The following is a 23,155-nucleotide window of genomic DNA, read 5'->3' as shown; positions in this document are numbered from 1 at the left end:
CTTTATTAACATAATATTCCTTCCTATTGCTTAGATCTTAAAGGACATTTCAAGTGCTGCATGCTATGATTTAAGAGGTCTTAAGTCAACTTTGAATTTCCTCAAGTGTACAAGCATAGATGAACCAGGAACAAACAGTATGTTTTATCTGCTATATCCAAGATATAAAGCTCATTGCAATTTATCTATTTCTTCCCCCAAAATAGGGTATCACCCACTAGTGTCTGAATAACAATAGTTTTGTTAAAATTCTGTTGAAATCTTATCTTTTAAAGTGCCTTTGACCTGTGAAGTGCCTTGAAACTGCAGGAAATCCTCCTAGTTAGGCCTATTACACAGCTGTTATTTTATGCTGCAATGCAAAACTAGACATTTAGATTAAAAATTCTTGTAATGTTTTCCTACACCAGGCATAACATTGCTTATCATTAAGGTTTTTAATAATTGCAAAACAGCCAAGAAAATACTACCTGGAACAAAAGGAAAAAAAGAGGAAGAAAAAGGGATGTCATGAGGATTTCTCATACATAAGCTTCAACTGCTGTTCAGGTCTATCAATTACTTTGTTGGCTCTCCTACCTGCTTACTCAAGAGCTTGATAGAATCACAGTATTTTGGGTTTTTTCCTAACTATTGGATCTTACCAGTAAACTGCAATTTGAAAACCTCTGAAGAAAATACAACCCATAAAAAGTCACTTGAGTTTTGTTAACAGTTCAGCAGCTACCTTCTTCCCTGACCGTACCATCACTAAACATTTTCCATGATCTTTAAGCTTTTGCTGACTAACTCTTCAGGGCTTCACAATATTTCACAGAATAAAAACATTTGCCACATTGGGCCTGCCAAAATCCAGCATCAATTACTTCTGCCAGAAGGAATTATGACAGTGGGACAGAGCAGAGCAATACAGCTGCTTGTGCCCTCTCACATAACCTAATGCAAGTGATTGGAAAAGGAGGGCAAACAAGGCTGGGCTCAGATGAGGACTTCCTGGAAACCAAACAAATCAAACAAAGCTGTAAGACTGAAACAGAGAAAGGAAAAGAGTACAGAAGTTTAAAAAACTTTTAGATCATACAGCACATATTAGAAGTTGAAGACAATTTTCTCTTATCATAGCAATTGATGAGAATTAAAATGTATCTAGAACTATCCCAATTAAAGCTACACCTGCTTGTTTTAAATCAAATTATAAAAACTTAAACTATTCTGAAGAGTAGGTACCATAACAGAATTTATTTCCATATCCTTTCTGAAAAATTCTGAAAAATATTAAAGATCAAAAGATCAGGCACTCTGAAGTTCATAACTAAATATTCAACTATTTGACTGGCCAAATGCTCCAAGAAATTGGAGCTTTAGAAATTTTCCTGTCTAGAATGTGTGCCCCAATGGATGAATATGCTTTGGGAATTAAAGTTTTACTGAGACTGTTTGTCTGCAATAAATGAGATGTGGTTCTTGATCTCAGAAACAAAACACAAACAAATGTTGCCCAGAAGAACAGGAACCTCTTGTCCTCTGCTACCTAAACTTCTAAGTGATGGCAGGCACATAATTTAAAACAAGTATTTCACCAGGCAACATTAATCAATCTCTGGTTCTCCACTTGACTTAGCAAAAACCTGAAGTCAGAAGTGCAGAAAATTTGAACACAAATGAGGACAAGACGCTGATGCTCTGAATATAGACATTGATATATATAGATGTTAAAGATAGATATAGATATGGATATAGATATGGATATAGATATAGATGCAGATATAGATATAGATATTCTGGAGGAGGGACACTGGTAAGACAGGAATTAAGAGTCCAGCTTTAAAACTACAAAACAAAACCAGCCATTTTTTCCCTCAATACATTTTCATCCTGTCCTCTTCCAGCTTTGTTTATCAAACCCAAGGTTTTCCTTTGCTTCTATCAGGTTGACTTTCTCATTCCCTTCATTCTTGCCAATTTTGTATGTGTCTCAGTTCAGCTACAAATTAACTCACAGATATAAAGTAACCTCACCTTACTGAAGGAGAGTACAAATTACAAGTATTTACTACTGGGGCAATAAACATTATTAGAAAATCAACAATTTTGGTTTTGAAGTAGGATCTCTGATAGTACTCTCATGGAAAAGTGTCAGAAAATCAAAGCTATAATGCAGATTTAAAAGCGTCTGAGTTCCAGTGTGAAGCTAACAGTCTTCTGACCATACCCACAAAATTATTAGTTCAAAGAAGAGGTTGAAAAAAAATGTTTTGTCATTACAATATCCTTGTCAGGTTTAATTATTGTTGTTCTTTTTATTTGTGCTTCAGAATAATTTTTCAGGTCTAACGTCTTCTGCTTGAAAATTAAAAACTGGAACAAGATTCAAATATCAGACAAAACTAAAAACTACAACTTTACTGTAACGAACCAACACTAAACCACACCACTGAAAAAACAGTTGGTCACTGATCCCTCCTGTTTCCACTTCCCATAAAATATATAAAAAAACCAGAAAGCAAGTCAGATGTTTTCACTCATATTATTCAAAGATTTAAATAATACAGGTCAGGATTAAAAGATAAAAATATTGACAGAAATCTACCATAAGGGTACTGAAAAATCATATGCAATTAGGAAGTGTCATAGGTCATCTTCCGTATAAATGTAGAGAACAAATGCTTTAAAAATTCCAAGTCAGAAGAGAAATTCGAATAAGGAGGTAAAATCAAATATTTTTAACTCATACTTAAAGACTTAATGCTTGTAGCACTGAACTTAAATCAATCTGAATTTTCAAAGAGAACCTAAACTCTTAAAAAACATGAGTTAGCACAACTGAAAACAGATACTCAGGCTGGGAGGTACAGTTTGTGTAGCACAAGTTACAATTGAATGAGGAAGGTAACACTTCTATTTTAAGTCAGAAAAATCCTCTCCCTACTGAAAAGAGCCCTAATCCCCACAAAACCAGATGGAATTAGAAATTTAAAAAAAAAGAAAAAACCCAACCATTCCTTTAACCTAGCTTTGTTGAGTGGGTCAGGAATTGTTTTCTTGCACACACTCAAGTAGTCTTTGACAAAATGTGTAAGAAAATACCCTCCATTACCATTAACTTAACATTTCCAACAGAAAGGCAAGTCTTAAATAGTCTTGAGACACTATTTTTTGTGTCATTTTTGTATCCTGTCTAAGATACCAAGTTCCTACTCCATCATAGCATAATATAGGTAAATGTATTGCAATAAGGACTAAAGCTGATAAAAAACCCAATATTTTACCTCCATCCTCAAGTTTTATCACAGAAAAACATGTGAGAACGTAATGCGTTCTAAAGGAAAAGTTTCAATCTCCACTGCATTTCAGATTAAAGAAATTTTTTTCAGAGGGGACACGTTAAACAGCTCTAATCTAAGTTTTAGACTGCAGATAGTTTATTTGAAATTACTTTCAAACAAACAAGTGAATGAAAAAAAACCAAAAAATCTTGCCCTATCAGTTCAGAGGAAAAGAAAGAAAAAAGCCATCTCAAGAACAGCATGAGAAGCAGTACTACAATCAGAGTCCTGTCAGAAAATTGGAGGAACTCAGCAATTAATATAGATTATTTTTTTGAGATGCTCAAGTTTTAAGTAACTTTATCATATTACAGAGGCTGTTTCTCAATATAGCTTTTGACTAAGTCATATATTCAAGATACACCCTCTGGTAACATTAAAAAAACCCAAAACAACAGAAAGCAAGCTATACTTCCACTCAGTAAAACAGTAAAAGAAACTGAAATGCAATAATTCACCTACGAAATAACTTGTAACGCTTACAGAATTTCAACTGATGTGGTTTGAGGGGTGGAGAAGTGAAAGATTGTTTCAATACCTTGTCTTCCCTCATCATTGGTAAACAAACCAGCATCACTGCTGCTCAGACTGCTGGATTCACTGTAATAAGAGAAAGAAAGAAAGAAACAGATCAAAAGAACAATTGATCTTTCAGTTGTAAAATTGTACAGAGACAAGACTGTGCTCAGATTGAATTTAAGCCCAGCAGAGATTGGAGAGCAAATAGGATGATTTTTTTTAATCAAACTGCAAATATCCCAGTTCCATTAACTACAAAGTGAATTATTTTTGGCACATAAAACCATAGGAATCTAATGGTACCCTGACAGTAAGCCAGATGTGACTGCAACGAGGTGCTGACACAATTGATGCATTTTATTATCTGCTTCCATCAAATGCTCACTGGGCCCTTCTTATGCGGTGCAATTCAGCTTGATCCTGGAACACCACTGCTCAATAAAATAGGAAAAGTCTCAATCAAAAGCAGCCTAAGCCTTCCTTCAGCACATGAAATATAAGAGTCTGAAAATCGAATTCCCTTTCTGAACATCATTTGCACATATTCTGGAAAAGATACTGCTTAAGGTTTCAGGATGCACTACTCGGGGAGAACAAAAAAAAGTTTATAACAAAGGTAGCCAATTAAATCAAAATAAATGTTACCCTGAAGAAAATAAGTATGATTAATGATCATAACAGCAACAACAATTTAAAAAAACAACATGCAGTTTACTTTTCTATGACTTCCAGCATGGCCTTAAAATTAGAATGTGTGTATACAACATGCACACACATCCCTAAATTCAAAGACATGAGTAGGTGTTTATTTCTTTGCTGTATACATTGTTACATATAATAATGCATGTGTCTCTAAATAGTGAATCAGACTGGTCTTTTAGTAACACACATCGCACTTTATTGAGTTTCCCATGAAAGGACTTTCCTGTAAAACCTTTATTTCACTTTTTATCAAGAGAGTAGCTATGTTAAGGAGGTAATATTCTCACCAAAATTTTATCACATTTTACTTACTTTGACGTAGAACAATTTGAAAAAAACCCACAAACACTTCAGCATACAATTCAAGTACATTTTATAAATACTATGGCTCGTCTTGATGTGCCCATCCAAGCCACTCACAAGAACTTTGTTTACCTTTGTACACATTCATATTACAATTTGCATGCTTATACTTGAAATCAATTGTTTTCAATTATTTGTATTTTTAAATTTTTATTTAAATTAAATTAAAAATTATTTTAATTTTTCTATCAAATAACTAGTACACTTAAGAAAATTATTTCCTTTAAAATTCTAACTTCTCACAAAAGCAAGTCTCAGGTGTTTAAATGCATGAATATATGAATTATATAAAATTTATCTAATTAATATTTAATTATAAGCATATATATGTTTTTAGTATCTTCCTTTGGGAGGCATCCCAACAGGATTTGAAACACAATATGGTAGCAGGTGACACCAGCAGTGATTGAGTTTTAAAAAATATATCTCTACACCTATATCTACATATATATATAGACATAGCTCTGTGTTTGAAGATTAAGTTGTCTTAACCTTTGCTGTATCTTAGCCTTATACAAATTCTTGATGCATAAGCAACACTTGCACTATATCTTGTACATAATATAATCAGAACAGACTTAAGCACTTGCACAATTGCCCTAAGGAGAAGAAAGGTGTTGTACATGCAATGAGAATGGAACCATCTTCGTGAGGGAGATCAAGACTCTAACTTTCTAATATTGCAAGTCCTAGTAATTCCCTTTTAGCAATCATCCCATCCTCACTTTAATTGTAGTACAGATGGCTTTACTGTCCATAGATTTCATTGTGCACAATTTTATGTTATCCATTTCAAAGGAAAAAATATCCCTTCTTCATAGATTCTTCTTGTCCATTTATTATTTAATTTCATGTTTTAAAATAAAGTCAGGAAATCCTTTCAATCCCAATATTTCATCCACTTTCCCTACCAAAATTTCTAATTTTGAGAACAGTCTCCTTCCCTTTTTAAATGAGGTATCTCAAGTGTGAAATACTTCTCACTGAAGGACTAGTCAGTGCATGAAAACATAACCATGTGAAATTTTTGAAAAAATTTTAAAAAAATTTAAAATTCAAACTAACATTGGTGTATCTGTGGTAGCCACAGTGTTCACTCTCCTCAGGCCACAGTCATGTTGGGCAGGGATTACAGTTGAGATAATTGCTACATGGCAGTCATTTCATTGAATAAATTTAAAACCTCTGGAATTAATATATTAATATCTAATTACATGAAAGCTGCTATGATGGAATGTATCTCCAGTTTTAATATAATTTTGCGTGTTTACTGCTAATTCCTTTGCTTTGTAATGAGAATTCCACTCCCAGCAAGACTTCCATGAAAAAGGAAAAACCCCTAGACTCCTTTTAGTCTTATAAAATAGTGTGTGCAAGCAAAAATTTGGAAGGAGCAGCTAAGCTATCCAAAAAGCTTTCTCACCTTTATTTCTACACTTACAGAAACAAAGAAGAAATACTTGTCATTCACAGTTCCTATGACTAACAAGCTGTCTGGTGCCTTGGCTTTACATGAGACATGGGAGGTCTGTGCTGTCCCCAGGATCTGATCAGCTCCTGTTTTTCCCCTGGCCACAGTGGGGGTTGCCTCCGAGCTTCACTGCTGCTCCTCTTTCAAAACAGGTAATTAAGATTTCACCTCTCTTCAGTCACTTCCAACACAAACAAGTGCCAAAGTTTGTGGGAATTAAATAGCACCCAAAACATCACACAATGCTGAAACTGACCAAAAGCTGTTCCTTGAGGATAAGGCCAGATAAGCTCTGATCACAAAAATCTCATTTCCAGTGCTTAAAACAATCCTCCCAGGAATTCATCATCACTTAGATGCTGGACATTTCAAAAGTTTGAAGACTCCTCCTCCAGCTTCTGAATAATGCACTTAAAACCTGGTTATTGCAGTTTAGTGTTTGAACACTCACATACAGAGTTAAAAGACTGCAAAAAAAGTGCCACTTAACATTTTTAATGTGCACTTCAAAACCACGTTATTTCCAAATAATGTCATGTATACACCGAAAACTTCTGACTGCTTTTAGAGCCAAGCAATTTAACTCCCATTAAAAACTACCAGCTTTGTTTTGTTTTTAAAAAACAAACGTCTAAAAAATGACTCCTTTTTTTTAAGAATTACTGAATGATTACACTGATTATTGCGTACAAAACAAAAGCAACTTTGTATTTTATTTGTACTTTTTATTCTTCCTCTTCCAAGAAGTGTTGCTGAAGTGCAAGTGTTATCCAAGATGCTTTGTTAGCTCTTTGTATCTTGTACCAATTCATTTTCCCTTTTAAAATCTCAGCTTTCACTTTCAGAACATGCTCTTAAGAGTTTGCTTGTTCTTTTAAATTCTTCTAGCTAAACGATCTCTAATAAAGGCACTATTGCATAAAGTTAGATTAAAACAAGTTACAATTATGCACATACAAAATATTCTGATACAGTATCACCTGAGAGGCTTAGATACTGCAGATTTCTAACCACACTATGAAATGGAAGTTTTCTAGTTCAGTGATTTCAAAACTTTCTGGTACAGGTGAACATGGAAAGAAATTCAGTAGAATGACAGACCATTACTCTACTGTGTGCATGAGCAGAAAACCCTATGAAGATGAGAATGGCCATACACAAGCATTTGGAGTATGACTTCAGCAAAAGCAGCATTTGGGGTACAACAAAATATCGAGCATTTTGAAGAGGAAGATCAACTTTTAAAACAATAACATTTCCTTTGAGAAAGAAGATTCAGACTGACCTGACTAGCTCAGTTCTGAGTCTACAAAAAAATCCTTGTTGATCACTCTTCACCCCAAAATCAGCTATAGAACTTTTGAGCTGAAGAGCTGTTATCCTTGTAGCATAACAAAAAGTCTTTTATAAATAACAAATGCAACAAGACTACAGAGATATGAAAAACTATGCAATGTTTGAAGGAAATTTTTAAACATCTGTCTTTAGGTCCCAGACTTGGAGGAACAGACTCCAAATATCGTCAAAGAAGAGAAAAGTTTTCTAAAGGCTTCTTGGCAGCACAGACTCCTAACCTGCACGTCAAAAGGGGATGTCTAAAGTTACACTGGCTGCCCTGAAGGCTGAGTTCTGCTCTAGTAATTAACATGTAAGGAAAAATGTTTAAGGCTTTATTCAGCTCTTCCAGCTGCTTCTTGTTCATAGGTGAGGGACAGAGGAGTATGTAACAAAAAGACTTAGGACTTTTCTGACTATAACTGGAGTTAGTCACTTAACAACGCTGCTGGTATTACAGTAACCAATCTGACTGCTCTGGTCAAAACCACTCTCTGCATCTTGATTCTACCTGTCCAGTAAGGAAAAGGCTTAACAATTTATCGATAAAATGCTTACCAAAAAAAAAAAAAAATAAAATTAAAAAAAAAAATAAAATAAAAAAAAAAAAACAAACAGGGAGACCAGTGCCAAAGAACTGATCAAAATTATATCTTTCAAGATGTGTCTGCCTTGCTGACACTTCCATATTCAGAACCTAGCATGTGGAATAAACAAAACCAGGCTTACCAGGCCTTGCAGTTAACATCCCCTGTGTGTAGTGGAAAAATGACTTACACGTTACTGTGTTGTCAAAATAATACTTTGGAAACAATTACCACTGTAGTATGACTGCTGTCTGGAATGGATGGATGAGGTGTACTGCCAAAGGGTCATCATTCCTCCATTTTTCTAATGGTAAGCTCAGGTGTTTCTGAACTGTAAATTGGTTTTTGCATTTCGTAAATGATGTATATCCTTGGCAACCTGCAGACTTTTTATGCCCATGACACACAGAACATACTGTCTAAATGGTGACTCTAAACACTGACAACCTTTCTGACAAATAGGGATAACAATCAAAGCACCAATGTCTAGAAATTGGAAAAACACTAAATTCTTATCTGACAACTGTTACCAGTTGAAATATCCAGAAAAACTTGTGTTGTTCATAGGTGCATTTTGTCAATCTTAATCTTGAAACAATTAGAATGAATTATTTCACAAAACTGTTTTCTTGCTTATTCCTCTGCTACTTTACTCTCTATTTTATGCTGAATTCCTTAACCTGAGCAATTAATACACAAAGAATAGTAGATTTAAAAAAAATAAGAGTAATTTGTTAAAACAGATACTATTTATGGTAGAATTTTAACTCGGGAATCAACAAAAAATTTGAAGATCCCAAACACAAGCAACAGTAATAAAAGCAAACAAATATTATCCAAAGTTTCTGTAAAAAGAAAAAGAAAGAATAACCTGTCACTCATGTTCTCATCTGAGCCTTTTTGCTCCTCATACTCCATTTTGTCCTTATTTGCTTGATTCACTTCCTCGTTTTCTATAACTACTCCTTCATCCAAGATTTCTGGACCTTGTCGAGCTGCAGATACTTTTCTTTTTTTCACTTTGCTCTTGGAAAACTCTTGGTGCTGGTATGATTTATTGTTATTGTCCATTTCTTGATCTCTGCTGTTATCCTGCTGTTGAGTTATTGTCAGTGCATTAGAGACTTCTGAGGGCAGATCTATTGCCATGCGTTTTACCTTTCTCCTCCTGCGCAAAGTTCTGTTTCCCAAACTGTCCACAGCCAAATCCGGTTCGTGCCACAGAGGTCTTTTGCCTCTAATGTTATTTAAGTTTGAGGAAGGCCTACGTTTAGCAACCAGCAGCTGGTCATCAGAATCACTGTGATCTTTCTTGGTTGCATGATTCTCCCTGTAGTCTTTGTTTGATTCCTCTAAACTGGAATCGGAGCCTTCACTTAGGCAGTGACCAGTCTCCCAGGGATGATGGGTGGTAAATGAGCGTCTTTTCCGTCCCCTCCTCTTCCTTGCCTGCCTCTTTAGAAGACAAGACACGCTTCGAGAATGATCTCCAGTATCAGCAAAACCTCCCCTGGCTTGCTCTGAACTTTCTTCCAGTGCTGAGACCAGATCATGAACCAGCTCCTCCATAGTCCTACTGAAATGCCTATAGATTTCAAAGGAAAAAGAACACACAAGAAAACAACAAATTAATTAAAAGTGCTAAACATAAACTACAACAACTTCATTTGGCAAAATCATTTTAGTCACTTAAGGCAAGGTAGAATAATCTTTATAGGATGGCCATTCACTCTTTCTGCCAAGAGACAAAACCTTGCCAACCAGTCTTACAAAATTTCCAGTGCAAGATCATAAATTCCTTTTAAAAGGTATCTTCCCAAACTTCCATCTGGGAAAGAAGGGGCAGCCATGGGGCTCCTCCACTTGTTTCTGGCCTTACTGTTATTGTCTGGTTTTAATTAATCTCATCCCATTTATGTGACTGTCAGGGATTTGACATGACAAGAACATCAACAAAGAGCATTCACTCTAACTGCAGGTAAAGAGCACATTTTAAATTTAGGAATGGGAAATGGAATATATAATATTCTCCTTGATGTATATTAATGTGTTCTGCTTAAGACTTTCATTATGATAAAATATTTTTAAGGATGATTATCTCTTAATGCTGCCTAAATGCCAAAATGAAGTTAAGACAGCAATTCTTGGATAATATGCCTTTTTCCTAATAGCAACTAATTCTGTCTTTTCAAATGGCTGATATCTGTTCAATTTTTTAAAATATCGATTCAGTGAAGTTATATTAGGTTGAGAGAATACCTAACTGCATTTAATACTCCAGAATTTCTGTAAAGTTTCCTACCACACGTAGGCCCATTCATCCACAGAATCCCATCCTTGTATAAGGAAAAAAATCCCTAAACAGTGTCAAATTAAGGCCTTACCCTTTTAAATGTTTTGCTCCTTCCTCTTCAAATTTCACTAGCATTTAGCATGTCTTTAACTCAGTATGCTTCAGTAAGTTCACCCATGCATTGCATGAATGTAATTACAAAAACATTAAACGATTGCTGCTGAACTCTAATCCTTCTCTGAAGGCTGTGAACCTTCTCCATAAACACAGCAATCAGACTCCCATATCAAAATATGAGAAGATCCTTTCCTTGAGGTAAAGCAAAGAGTAATTTTCATGCTTACTACTACATTGCACAGACTCATTTCTAGGGAAGACATTGTACATTCAGTAAATTATGCAGAGGACATTTAAAAGCAAGACTCTTCACTTTGTTTTACAATATAAATGGCTGGAGGAATCTGTAATAACAAGTTTTCTACATATACTCAGTGGTGCTGTAGATGTGGAGAAAACCTAGACAGATCACAGATAGCTTCCCTCTGCCCTCAGCATAGACTCCAGCATCAAAGGTACTTAATGGGGATGGCTGACTGGGCAGTCTTAAATATTAATGGAGGAACTGAAGAACATGTTTGTGAAGAATATCTTATCTAAAAATATTATATATTCTCCTTTCAAACCATTTTCAGACATACTTACTTTAAAAATTTCAATTGCAAGAACAATAAAAGCACAGAAAGTGGTAGAAATGTAAGCTTATTTTGAATTACTGAAACTGCTGTGTCACTTGCATTTATTTCCCATACCTCTTTTCCTGTCCTGATGTAACCTCTAGTCATACTACTTCCTCAAAATGTTTTCTTTGGCTCTTAGTACAGCACAATTATATAGTCTTGTAAATGGTGAGACAACTCTGGAAAAATTAATCCATTGGTTCACAAGATACTTAAACAGATGCATTAGCCCATGTTTCTCCATGGCTATAGCTGAAATGGGAGGGCACTCACCCCTTCAGCATTCCTGTTAAACCCCCACAAGGACAGGCATCCCCAGATGTGTGTGTCTCAGAAATGAGATCCTTTGAGATGTCAGGGGCTTTTCTGCACTCATTTAACAGAAGCCATAACACTTGAACAGACAAACTGCAGCATATTAGGTTAATTTGAGACACCAATTCTCTCAAATGCCTTCCCAGCCCTTCCTCCCGCACACTTTTGCATCTATGGCAAACTGATAGAAGTGGAGGTGCATCAAAATGTGAATTTGTAGGCTTAAATCCAGATTTAGCTCTCCAAATGAACAGATTTCTGCTAGCCTGCCAGAATATGAACTAGCTTATATAAATATCTTGCAACCCATTCTCTTAGTGATCCTGCAGCACAAAACAAAAGAAGACAAAGAGAAGACAGGGACACTAATGCCTTGCACCCTAGTTCATGATTAATTCCTTCAATTCAGTATCCTTAATCTGTATGGGTAAGTATATCACTAAAATCAATGTAGCTACTAAAGTGGACATACCAATTTACTCCAGATAATGGCACAAGTATGGTGGTAAAATTTCCTTAGTTCCAAAATACTTCAAGATCAAACACAATATATCCAGCTCTGATTTTTATACCTAAATGAAACTTGCCCTGAATTCCTCCCAAAAATACTGCAATACAGATGGTGCCAGATCTAAAGACGAAACCCAAGAAAAGTGAACATCCTCAAGTGTTTTTGAAGTAAAGGGATAACAAGATTCTCAAATGACTCTGAGCAGGAAAGGGATTTAACTTCCAGCAGATTATGCCTTTGAATATTATGCACTCCTGCAATTAATCCTTCCTACTGAATATCAAGTCTTTTTATTGCAACTCCTGAATTAAAGTTTGTACAGGGCAGCAACTTTATTTGCCTTAAAAATTGCAGCCATGGTCCAATGTATAATATAACTGTAACATAACTGCATCACCTCTTATGCAGATCAGACAAATTAATATTTTAATTATTTCAACACGCTTCCTTAGGATGATTACGAACAAGAATTGCTTGATCAATTTGGGACAATGTAAATTCCTTTGCAACAGACTGAGAATGCAAACACAAACTACTTGAGCTTTCTATTCACACTGCACTTTCAAAATGTCAGCAGTCCACATAAAAACTCCTTCTCCTGAAAACCAAAAAAATCTCTTTTGCTTAATTTTATTGGTGGTCTCATTTCTTCTGGTATAATTGAAGGAAAAAACCCCCAAAGTTAGCAGCAGTCAGACAGATTTCAGATTAACTGTTCTAGCTCAAAAATTCAGAAGCATATTTCTATTACAGCATTATTTATCAAACTCAATTTTGCAACTTTCTCTATTGTTTGCAACCAGCTGCCAACTTCGTATTCCAAACCTCTGAAGCAATTTTAATCATTGCTGCAGATGGAACTGTAACAAAAATATTTGCATTTGAAACAAGTTGAAAAATAACTACAATAAGTATCAAGGACATTACCAGCGAATATCAGCAGTGTTCAGTAAGACAAGAAATTTCAAAGGCTGTAACAAGGAATGTAGAACAACATATTGAGGTACATAAAATATTAAGATGAGCCACAGTTTAGCACAACTCACATAAGGCTATAAAAATGCTGTTACAGCAACAGCCCACAGCTAGCAATAAACTGTAATGTCCTCACTAGGAGAGAATCCTACTTTACTACAAGAAAATCTAGTTTGCCTACACTGACCTTTACATTTATCTCAAGCAATTTTAATGTAGTACTCCAAAGGCTGACCCATTTTCTCTTTAGCCCTCACCCAAACAGACTACATAAGTTCTGCTTGCAGTAAAAAGCATAGCTGCTTTCAGCTGCTCCAAAACACATCACACAGCTTCTGTTCAGTATTAATATTCAAATTTAAAATCCTAATGGAAATAATGGGCACTCACTTTTTCAGTGAATATTAAGTACCATTTGTGTTCACCTCTCACCTAAAGCACATAACAATGTAGAGCTCTGACTGCTCAAAAAATATTTAACAAACACACACTGATGGAGAAGTCAATTTAGTTGCACAACTCTTAAGGAGAGGCATTATCTCTTGCCAAACCAACAGCTGCGTTTACATTTACTTTCTAGTTCTATACCTTCTCCTGTTAAACAGGACTGGGGCTTCTCGCAGATAAATTTATGCTGCTTCTGTGTTTCATCAATTCCAAAAAGAACCATCAGTTTTGCTTCCTTCACAAACCACCTTGACCACAAGCTAAAAGCACAAGAAAAAAATCAAATAGTTCCTTCAACATCAGGATTATAAAACTTGACTTCCTATAATCTTTTCCCATATGGATTCTCTGATGTCTTGTAACAGAGCTGTACCCACAGAGTACCTTTATCTTCAGATAGGTACTAATTTGAATCCCATTTCTCCACCTCAGAAGCACTAGTTTTGAGAGCTCTGCTTTATTAATGAGTGTGACTGAAATCTGGATTGAAGAGGTGCAAGTATTTGGGAGAGAGCAGCACATGATAAATCTCACTGCCTCACCTGAAAAATTTACAGATTCAAAAAAGAAAACTATCATGGTTCTTAGGACACATAAAGGGGGAAGCAAAACAAAGCAACACAATTAAGTAACAATTCTTAAAAAAGCTGGCAAGAGACTAGGGTAGATTAGGAAATCACTGATAAACCTCTGTTACAGAGAAGCTTATGCTTCCCTTCTTCCCAGGTAACAAGATGAGGAAACAGCCTCCTGCTGCACCAGGGGAGGTTTAGAAAAATTTTATATTAGGAAAAATTTCTTCATTAGGAAGAAAAAAATTAGGAAAGAATGGTCAGGTATTGAACCAAACTGCTCAGGGAAGTGGTGGAATCACTGTTCAAAGTGTTCAAAAAACGTGTGGATGTGGCACCTGGTGAACATGGCAGTGCTAGGGTAACAGTCAGACTCTGCCTCAGAGGTCTTTCAAACTGAAGTTGTGCCGAGACTATTTAAACTCCCTGTCATTAAAAAGCCATCCTAGGAGGTGGACAAAGCATCCAGTTCCACATACACACCTAGTTATGTCCTTTGGCACTATCTGCTGGACCACCAGGTATGCAAAGCTACACCACAAGCCATCCCTTCCATCTCATATCACTGCAGGACATAAGAGCTACCTACCAAAAAAGCTCCATACTTTCCAACTTCTGAGGATCCTCATTCCTGTAAAGACTAAGAGCCCACACACTGGAAACACATTCAAAGTACATCTGACTTAATAAAAATGTGATTTTCATATGACAGTATCAGAACAGACACAGAAATTAAATGATTTTGACTTTACATGAGATAGGATGGACAGTTATATAAGATGAAGACTCTGGAGACAAACCAGGATACTATGCTGGAGCACATCTATGTACGAAATGAGAAAACCAACCCCCAGATTCCAGGCTATTTTTCATCTTCAAGGTGTGCCAACTCCCATTCTTTTTCAATCTGTTATGCATGTAAACAATTTTCACAAAATAATAAAGGTATAGGAGAATTTTGAAAAAAAAAAAAAAAAAAGAAAATTTATGGAACTGTTCCTCAATTAAAGACAGCTACTACACTTGCTCAAAATGTCTACAAACTTCTTCTGTATCAAATATGCAGGTCTTATATATTTCAATGCATATATTCACTATCAACATTTTATTCCTGCAATCACATACCAGACATTAGTTCTTGGTGCTAACTCTGTATTTGAGGAACTTCTTTAGAACCCTCTGGAGCTTCCTTATACTTGTGCACCAGCACAGGCTCGGGTCTGGCATTCTCAAAGCAGTTCTGCAGAGAGGGACCTGGGGGTCCTAGTAGATAATAATCTGTCCCTGGGCCAGCAGTGGCCTTGTGACGAAGAAGTCCAAAGGTATCCTGGGATGCATCAGGAAGAGCATTGTCAGAAGGTGGAGGGAAATGATTCTGCCCCTCTGCTCAGCCCTGATGAGGCCTGGAATGCTGTGTCCAGCTCTGGGCTCCTCACCATAAGACATGGAGAGGGTCCAGTGGAGGGCTATGAAGATGATCAAGGGACTGGAGCTTCTCCCTTCTGGGAAAGGCTGAGGGAGCTGGGCCTGTTCAGTCTTAGGAAGAGATGACTGAGAGGAGAACTCATCAATGTCTGTCAGTATCTGCGAGGGTGCCAAGAGGAATGATCCAAGCTTTTGTTAATGGTTCCATGCAATAGGACAAGAGGCAATGGGCAGAAACTGATGAACTTGTAACTTGAGGTTACTTGAGGTCACTGGAGTCACCGTGAAGGGTTATTTGACACCATTTGGGGTTCCTTGAACAGGAAACCCAGTTAGCACAGATGGTGCCTTTGTACTTTGTTGCTCATAACATCCCACCAGGCCTGCCGAGAGAGCAGCCAGGACAGCTAAACACAAGTGGACCCATCATCCTTGGGCCAAGGTCTCTAACATCCCAGAGATTTGAACTTTCCAACTGGAGGAAAAGGATGGGAGACCCTGGCTATCAGCAGCCATGGACAAGGACCTCTAGTGATTAATGGACTAGTATGAACTGTCATTGTCTACTTTATTCTCTGCATTTACTCACCACACCAGGTGAAGGGACCAGATGTGGGAAAGTCGGGAGGGTGTGATTCAAATGTTCCTGCTTATTAGAAAGGGTTAAGTTAATAATAACTAGGGTTTGTAAAGACAAATTGAGAAATAAGAAGAGGAGGGATTTAGAGGAAAGCTAATGTCTTTTTAAACAATTTGATGGGTGAAGTGTGGGTGTTAACATCTTTGAAATGGGTCTTTATGCCTCTACTAACTCTGGGCAGGTTTGTTGCAGAGCCCAGACAGCTCAGCTCCTGAAACAAACAAGCGGAGATCTGCACAAGCCTGAGTTTCTGAACTTTGGGGTAAAACAGTAAGTTCAAGGGGGGAATATGCGGTAGAAGTTCGGGAAGGCTGCACCTTCCCAGTACCTCGGCCAATGGGGAAAGAAAAAGGACAAGGTGTGGCCGGGAGTTTGGGATAAAAGGAGCCTCCACCCTCCAAAACCTCAGCGAGAAAACGCCAGGGGTGTGTGCCCTGGTGGACTTTCTCCCTTTATTTGAATAAAGTTGCAGGACTCCTCTGTCTCCTTTCTGGACATAAACATCTGGCATTTGTGGATTTTCCTGACATGAGGAAGAACCTCCTTAATGTGCAGTGACCAAGCACTGGAACAGGTTGACCAGAGAGGGTATGGAGTCTCTCTCGCCAGGGATATTGAAGAACCACATGGATGCAATCCTGTGCCATGTGCTCTGGGATGACCCTGCTTGAGCAGGGAGGTTGGACCAGATGACCCACTGTGGTTCCTTCCAGCCTGACCATTTCTTAATTCTGTCCTATATAATAAAAAGTATTTCAGGAATGATCTAATTTTGTCACCTGTTTATTACTGTTGAGCCCCCTAAAAATTAGGACCAGGCTAACTTGCAGTAAGTACATCTGACTTTTCTAAAACTGCTGCTTATCTAAGAAGGCACAACAATAAATACTATCAGTCTACTCATATTTAACAGTGAAAAAGTGTTCAATACAGAGCAATGGCATACAGTCAGAAAGATGCTGACATGAACTACATTTAACAAGGCTCTAACAGAAATGAATTGGTCAGCCAGAAATGAGATTTGAAGCAATTTATCATGAGAGGGAGCAATTCTTGCAATCCCATTGCTGCCATTTACTGATATGCTTGCCCTTTTCAGAAGTATGACTTCATTAATTAATTGCCAAGGTGCAGAATCACATGATCTGTCAAATCATGGCAATATGCTAAAGCACCACAGTCATTATCAAAAGAATCAGAGTGCCCAGCAAGTATCCAAACTGCAAACTATTCTTAAATTACCACATGAATTCACAATTTAAATTAAAAACATTCTGCTCTGAAGAAGCGTTACCACTCAAAGTCAAAAATTTTAGTCTGTGGCTGTTCTGAACCTACTCATCTCTTTAGGATCTTAATGTTTTTAGAAAGCACAAGTTCTTAATTTTCTACATCAAGTATTAGGCACTGTAAAAAGTATTTTCCTGCATCCCACTGAAACAGGCCTCCTTTAACAGACAGCTTCTGAAATAATTTGTGCAGAAGAGTAAGACAGCAGCTCTGAGGAGTGCTCAGATTTTTAATGGACAACATTACAATATTTTCCTCTGTATTGAATTCCTCTGAGCAGTGTATTAGCATAAGCAAAACCATTACTGTCTGATGACAATTACAGAAAAATATGCCTACACCTCATGTTGCTGAGGGCTACTCTAGAAGCCTCTGGAACTAAATTACTTTACGTAGACACAAAATAGTAAAATTTAAAGATAAATGACAGGTCAAATAAATAGTGAAGACTTTGACAGAACACAGATACATGTTTGGAATGTCTTGGGCAATGTTCCTACTGTATGCAGCATTAACACTGAAAAAAAAATACTCGTGCCACTGGAGTACACCTCATTCTCCGAAACATTCTGAATTACACCAACAAAAGTTGTTATATTTACACCAGGCAAATTTGGATGCCTAGTAACACCAGAAAACTTGTTCTAGCAAATAATTATCCGCTGGACAAATAAAATCTCTCCTTGGAAGTTTTCTCATTTAGAAAAACATAGAGAAAAAATACCCACAGGGAAAAAAAAATTGTGGTATCAGCAAAAGTGGAGGAGAAACTAAGCACTAAACCTTTCCGTTCCTCTTCCTCCCCATCCCCAAAAATGAAACAAAGAAAGAGATGAAAGGAAATCTATTTCAGATCTATTTCAAGTCTATTTCAGCTGGGAAATCTACCAGCAGGTATCTATATATGTAACACAGCCTCTAAAGATGTTTATCAACCTTTGAAAAAACCCCACAAACAAAACCCCGTCACAATCCTCTTTGCTTCCATTAATTAGTGAAATGAGTGAGAAGCTACACACATCAGTTGATACCAAACATTTATCACAAGATACCAAACATTTCAGGAAGAAAATGAAAGACTTCCCAGCTGGTTACCCGGAACATCTTGCTTCCATCAAGTCTCTCCACTACCAGTCTTTATATCTTCATGGCCTACTAACAGAACTGATCTTTTTTATTCTGTTACTCAGCCTCCCTTCCTTACAGCACTACAATAAAAATAATATGGCCTTTGAGGTCACTATGCTAGCAAAAAGAATTACATGATACAGTAAATCTATTAAGTTTTTTCTGCAGAACTACCCATACTTTCCCTGCTCGATGGCTCGAGCAGCACTTGTTGATTCTTGGTTTGTAGCAGAAAAGCTTTAGAGCAGGAAACATAGCAACGGGATGCTCAGCTGCAAGGGCTTTAGGCCTTAGAGAGTCTACCACTGGAAAAACACAAACAGGAAAACCTAACCAAGCTTGGGACAAAAGTTTTGATTTATCTTTCGCCCGCTGTCCTTTTCTCAAGAAGGCGTGGAAGTTTCTTCCTCCAGCCAGCTGCTCGCTCATGAACGCGTCCAGCCGCCGAGACACGGCAGTGGCACTTCTCGGACCCGCAGCCCCTCGTCCCGCGGGGGCCTGGGGCGGGCTCCATCACCTTCCCCCCAGCCAAAGGGGCAGCAGTGGGCAGGCCCGGCCGGAGCGGGGCCACCACTCGCCCCCACGTTCCCAGGCCCGCCCGTGGCCCGACGTTCGTGTGTCCGGCCCCCTCCCGCAGACAGCGGCGCCGCGGCCGGGCAGGGGCGGCGGACACGTGTGTCCTCGCCGGGCTTACCAGCTCTTCCTCGCCGCCTGAGCTCGGGTCGGGGTAGCTTCGGCGACCCGGAACATGAACCCGGCGCCTCCCCCGGCCGCTCCCCGAGGAGGCTGGCGCCGCTTCGCAGAGACTGGGCGAGGGGAGGCGGGCGGGGGCCGAGGGCGGGAGGGCTTGGGCCGGGCGGGGAGGGCGCGGGCGGCCGGCGCTGCTCCTCAGTCCCCCATGATGACAGCCCGGAAGCAGCGGCGGCACCGGAGGAAGCCGGACGCGACCACCTCGCCTCTTCCCTTCCCTCGCTCGGCCGCTGCCCAGAGACGCCGCGTCCCCTCCGGCAGGCCCGCGTCGGGTTCGGCACAGCTCCGCGGAGCTCCCGCTGCCGCCGGAGCACTGCCCGTGCCGGGCTGCGGGGCCGCCGGTAGCAGCGACACCCCCGCGCCCGAGCGCACTGGGACGGTCCCGTTGCCATGGCGGCAGCGTCTTGAGGGCGGGAGGAGGAAGGGAGCATGGCTGCCCTGGCCCGGCTTGAGGAGAAGCTGCAGAAACTCCGGGAGGAGTATTTCCTTACGAGCAGGTATTTGGGCTGTGCCGGTGGTGGGGCGGGATACAGCGCCTTATGCTGGGCTGGGGCGGACGGGCGGGACCCGCTCTCCGCCGGCAACGAGATGGAGGCGGCCCCCCTGGAAACTGTCCAGCTCTGGGCTCCTCAATACAAGGGGGACACGGAGCTCCTGGAGAAGGTCCAATGGAAGGCTATGAAGATGATTAAGGAACTGGAGCAGCCCTCTTATGAGGAAAGGTTGAGGGAGCTGGGCGTATTCTGCTTCGAAAAGAGATGAGTGAAAGAGAACCTCATCCCTGTTTCCAAGTATCTGAAGGAAGGGTGTGACGAGGATGGACCAGGCTCTTCTCGATGGCGCCAAGCAATAGGACAAGTGGGCAACAGCTGGATGCACTGCAAGTTCAGTCTGAATATGAGTAACAACTTTATTGTGCAGTGACCGAACACTGGAGCAGATTGTCCAGAGAGAGTGTGGAGTCTCCTTCACTGGAAATATTCACAATTCTGTGCCGTGTGTGCTCTGGGATGACCCTGCTTGAGCAGAGAGGTTGGACCAGGTGACCTAATGTGGTGCCTTCCAACCTGACCCACTCTGTGATTATACGTTTCTGGGAAACTGTTTCGCTTTAAAAATCCCTCCCGAGAGCACCAAGCCACCGCCGTGTCCCCAAATATTTCCAAAGAGATCTGAGGAGACCTGGTGGCCGCAGCGCAGCGTCTTTAAGGTCCCGTTTACACACCGACAATACTGAGTGTCCCGCTCTTCTCCCGCCCCCCTGCTGATTGTGACGGAAAAGGAGCCTCTGGAAACTCCTGAAACACTTGCTGAGCCTCTCAAGTTCCGCCCTCTCACTCCTCGGGAGCCGACCTCCTTTCCCTGGTCCCGCCTCTGTCCCGCCCTAGAGGCGCTGTTATTCCCTGAGAATCCCTTAAGATTCAGCGTGCCAGCCCTGAGTCCCTGCTCTCCTGGCTCACATCTGGGACTGTGCCTGGACGTTTGTCCTCTTACAAGGACACACTACTTTTTAAAATGTTATTTTTATTTTTTAATTCTTTTGAAAGTTAATTGCAAGGGATCAGATCTGTTACCCTTGTCCTTGCCAATTGGGATGATTTGTGCTGAGTTTTCTGACTCTCAGAATAGTGGTGGCCAACTTTTCCCAGACCAGAATTTAGGAAATTAAAAGTTGTAAGACTTCTTTAAATATTACAGAGATTTGTCCTTTAAAATCCTTTTATTCAGCTGCACTTTTGCTGTATGTGTAATGCAAAAGCTCAAGCATAAAAAAACCACCAAACATGTTTAGCATGGTTGTGAGTTTTTTCTTCACTAATTAATGAATCATTTATTTTTGAATCTAATTACAACTTCATTAGCATGAAAAACAAAGCTCCTGAACATTGCTAAAAGTTACAGAGATCAAGTCCTGCCTGCATGTAAAGTGTTGTGTTTTCCTGTTCTTTGCGTGAACTTTGGCTCATATTCTCGTGGCTGTACACACAGCAGTTCACTAAATAAACATCAGTCACAGGAGGCTATGCTTGTATTTCACATATTTCAGGTTAGGAAGAACAGGCTGAGCCAGACTTGGCAATCCATTGAAGGGCAGTGTGCTTGATGTTTGGGGATTTGTTTTTTGGCGGAGCTCTCCAAAAATGAATTGTTTGCCTTTAAAGAATGGGCTATGATCTGTCAGTTTCAGAAAATTCAGATTTGCAGCTAAGAATGCAAATGAGAGGATTCAAAGAGTCCAGTGCAGCAACAAGTCTTAATAATGTTTTTCTGATCTTAATAATATTCCTGTTGTGCCTTGTGAAGAACTCTGTTTATGTAAGAGGTATGAGATATCCTAAACTGGCTTTTTAGGGAAAGCACCTTTCTAGGGAAGAACTTGCCCAGTAATGCCACAATGCAAGAATACCATAAGCCTGCATTTTGAGAAATAGCTTCAGCATGAGGATTGGAATATACAAGATCCATTGATTCATTCTCTTAAGTGTTAACACAATTTTATCACTTGTTCAAGAACCTACTTTTATTTATTGCATGTAGTATCTGTATGTCAGGTGTTTGAGTAGGCCTTTTAAACTTTCAGTACAGCCTTTGAGAAGTATCTGTGAGTCTTAAGAGCTTAATTCAAGCAGTATGACAACTGTGCGATCTGATCAAAAGAGCAGATACCTGCTTGAGAAACTTAGACCTCGAAACACTTCTGCTGGCAGGGGCAGCTTTAAGTGTTTGTGGAAATATCCTGTTGTTGGTTTGCTTCAATAAGCTTTACAAGGACTTCTATCCCATCCTGGCCAGGCAAGACCGAATGCCAGCTAGAAAAAAAACTATCGTGGTGTAAGAGAGGAGAAGGCTTCTGCTCTTCCAGAAGACTCTTGTCATTGCCAAAGGGGTAGGACTGGGGCTGGCACCTCTGGCATGGCCAATCCCACATCCCCTTCGTTTCCAGGCTGTAATTGTGGCTGCCTGCCCAAAATTGCTCATACCCTTTTGATCAAAATCATTTTCCTCTAAGTAAAAGTATTCTGGAGGTGTCTTTGTCCTGTGAAGACTAGGAAGCTGCACAGGAAAAGAACAAGAAAACTCTCTAGCCAGATTTGAAAACTGTTAGTTTTGTGATTTTAGGTTAAAAAGCCTGTTTCTCAGAGTTTTCAGGCACTGAGAATGTCTGATGCACATCAGACAGTGAAAATTTGTGCCCATTTAATGTGATTTGAGAGCACATGGTGCACCAGATGATATGAGTGGAGCTAATGTTTCTTGATCTCTGGTAGTAAATCTGCAATTCATTTAATTTTCAGAAATATAATGAGGATAATCCTAATTTATCAGATAAACAATAATCTTGTTGGTATTTACTGAGGCAATTAATGTTGACATGGAACTATGTTAGGAGAGCTAATTAAGAAAACTAACTAATAGTGACCTGATAGTTATTTTTTCAGGTGTAACAAATTGAAGAATTTGGTGAGTATGTTCCTAATAAAACTGGGAAAGAATAAAAATCCATGAAAATTAAAATTTAATTTTAAGTTCAAAGACTTGACAGTTACCGACATTTTTAAACAAACAAGAAGAAGAAAAAGAAAAAGAAAAGAAGAATAAAAGCTAGAGGTGGTCTCATAGCTGAGTTCTACCCCTCAGCATTGAAACTCATAATGGTAATGATTTCTTCCTGAACTCCCTGAAGTCTCTTCCAGACTAACAATATATTTCTTTAATCTCTTTTAGATTCATGGTTTTCCTTACATGACTTTTAGCTTTGTCACAAAAA

At 39.0% G+C, this 23,155-nt stretch overlaps 2 protein-coding genes across 5 annotated transcripts in view; one reads left to right on the top strand and one right to left on the bottom strand.

Moving 5' to 3' along the window:
• Window positions 1–19,570, bottom strand: part of GPATCH2 (G-patch domain containing 2) — a 118,075-nt gene extending 98,505 nt beyond the window's left edge. Inside the window, exons 1-3 of the mRNA XM_014876883.2 lie at window positions 19,331–19,570; window positions 9,175–9,888; window positions 3,865–3,926 (exon numbers count right to left, since the gene is read on the bottom strand). Coding sequence (XP_014732369.1) covers window positions 3,865–3,926; window positions 9,175–9,888; window positions 19,331–19,386 — 832 coding nt within the window. The 5' untranslated portion in view covers window positions 19,387–19,570. The remainder of the gene's footprint in view (window positions 1–3,864; window positions 3,927–9,174; window positions 9,889–19,330) is intronic.
• Window positions 19,571–19,739: 169 nt separating this feature from the next.
• SPATA17 (spermatogenesis associated 17) overlaps window positions 19,740–23,155 on the top strand; it is an 87,251-nt gene continuing 83,835 nt past the window's right edge. For 3 of the 4 annotated variants that reach the window (XM_088161164.1, XM_088161165.1, XM_088161163.1), the window contains exon 1: window positions 19,740–19,883. In XM_088161164.1, coding sequence (XP_088017290.1) covers window positions 19,816–19,883 — 68 coding nt within the window. In that variant the 5' untranslated portion in view covers window positions 19,740–19,815. The remainder of the gene's footprint in view (window positions 19,884–23,155) is intronic. The other variant, XM_014876884.2, reaches the window with a different exon arrangement.

Source organism: Sturnus vulgaris, chromosome 3, assembly GCF_052056855.1.
Source record: "Sturnus vulgaris isolate bStuVul1 chromosome 3, bStuVul1.hap1, whole genome shotgun sequence".
Taxonomy (NCBI): domain Eukaryota; kingdom Metazoa; phylum Chordata; class Aves; order Passeriformes; family Sturnidae; genus Sturnus; species Sturnus vulgaris.
Note: the sequence above shows the minus strand (reverse complement) of the source record. Positions and strands in the feature narration are given on the sequence as shown.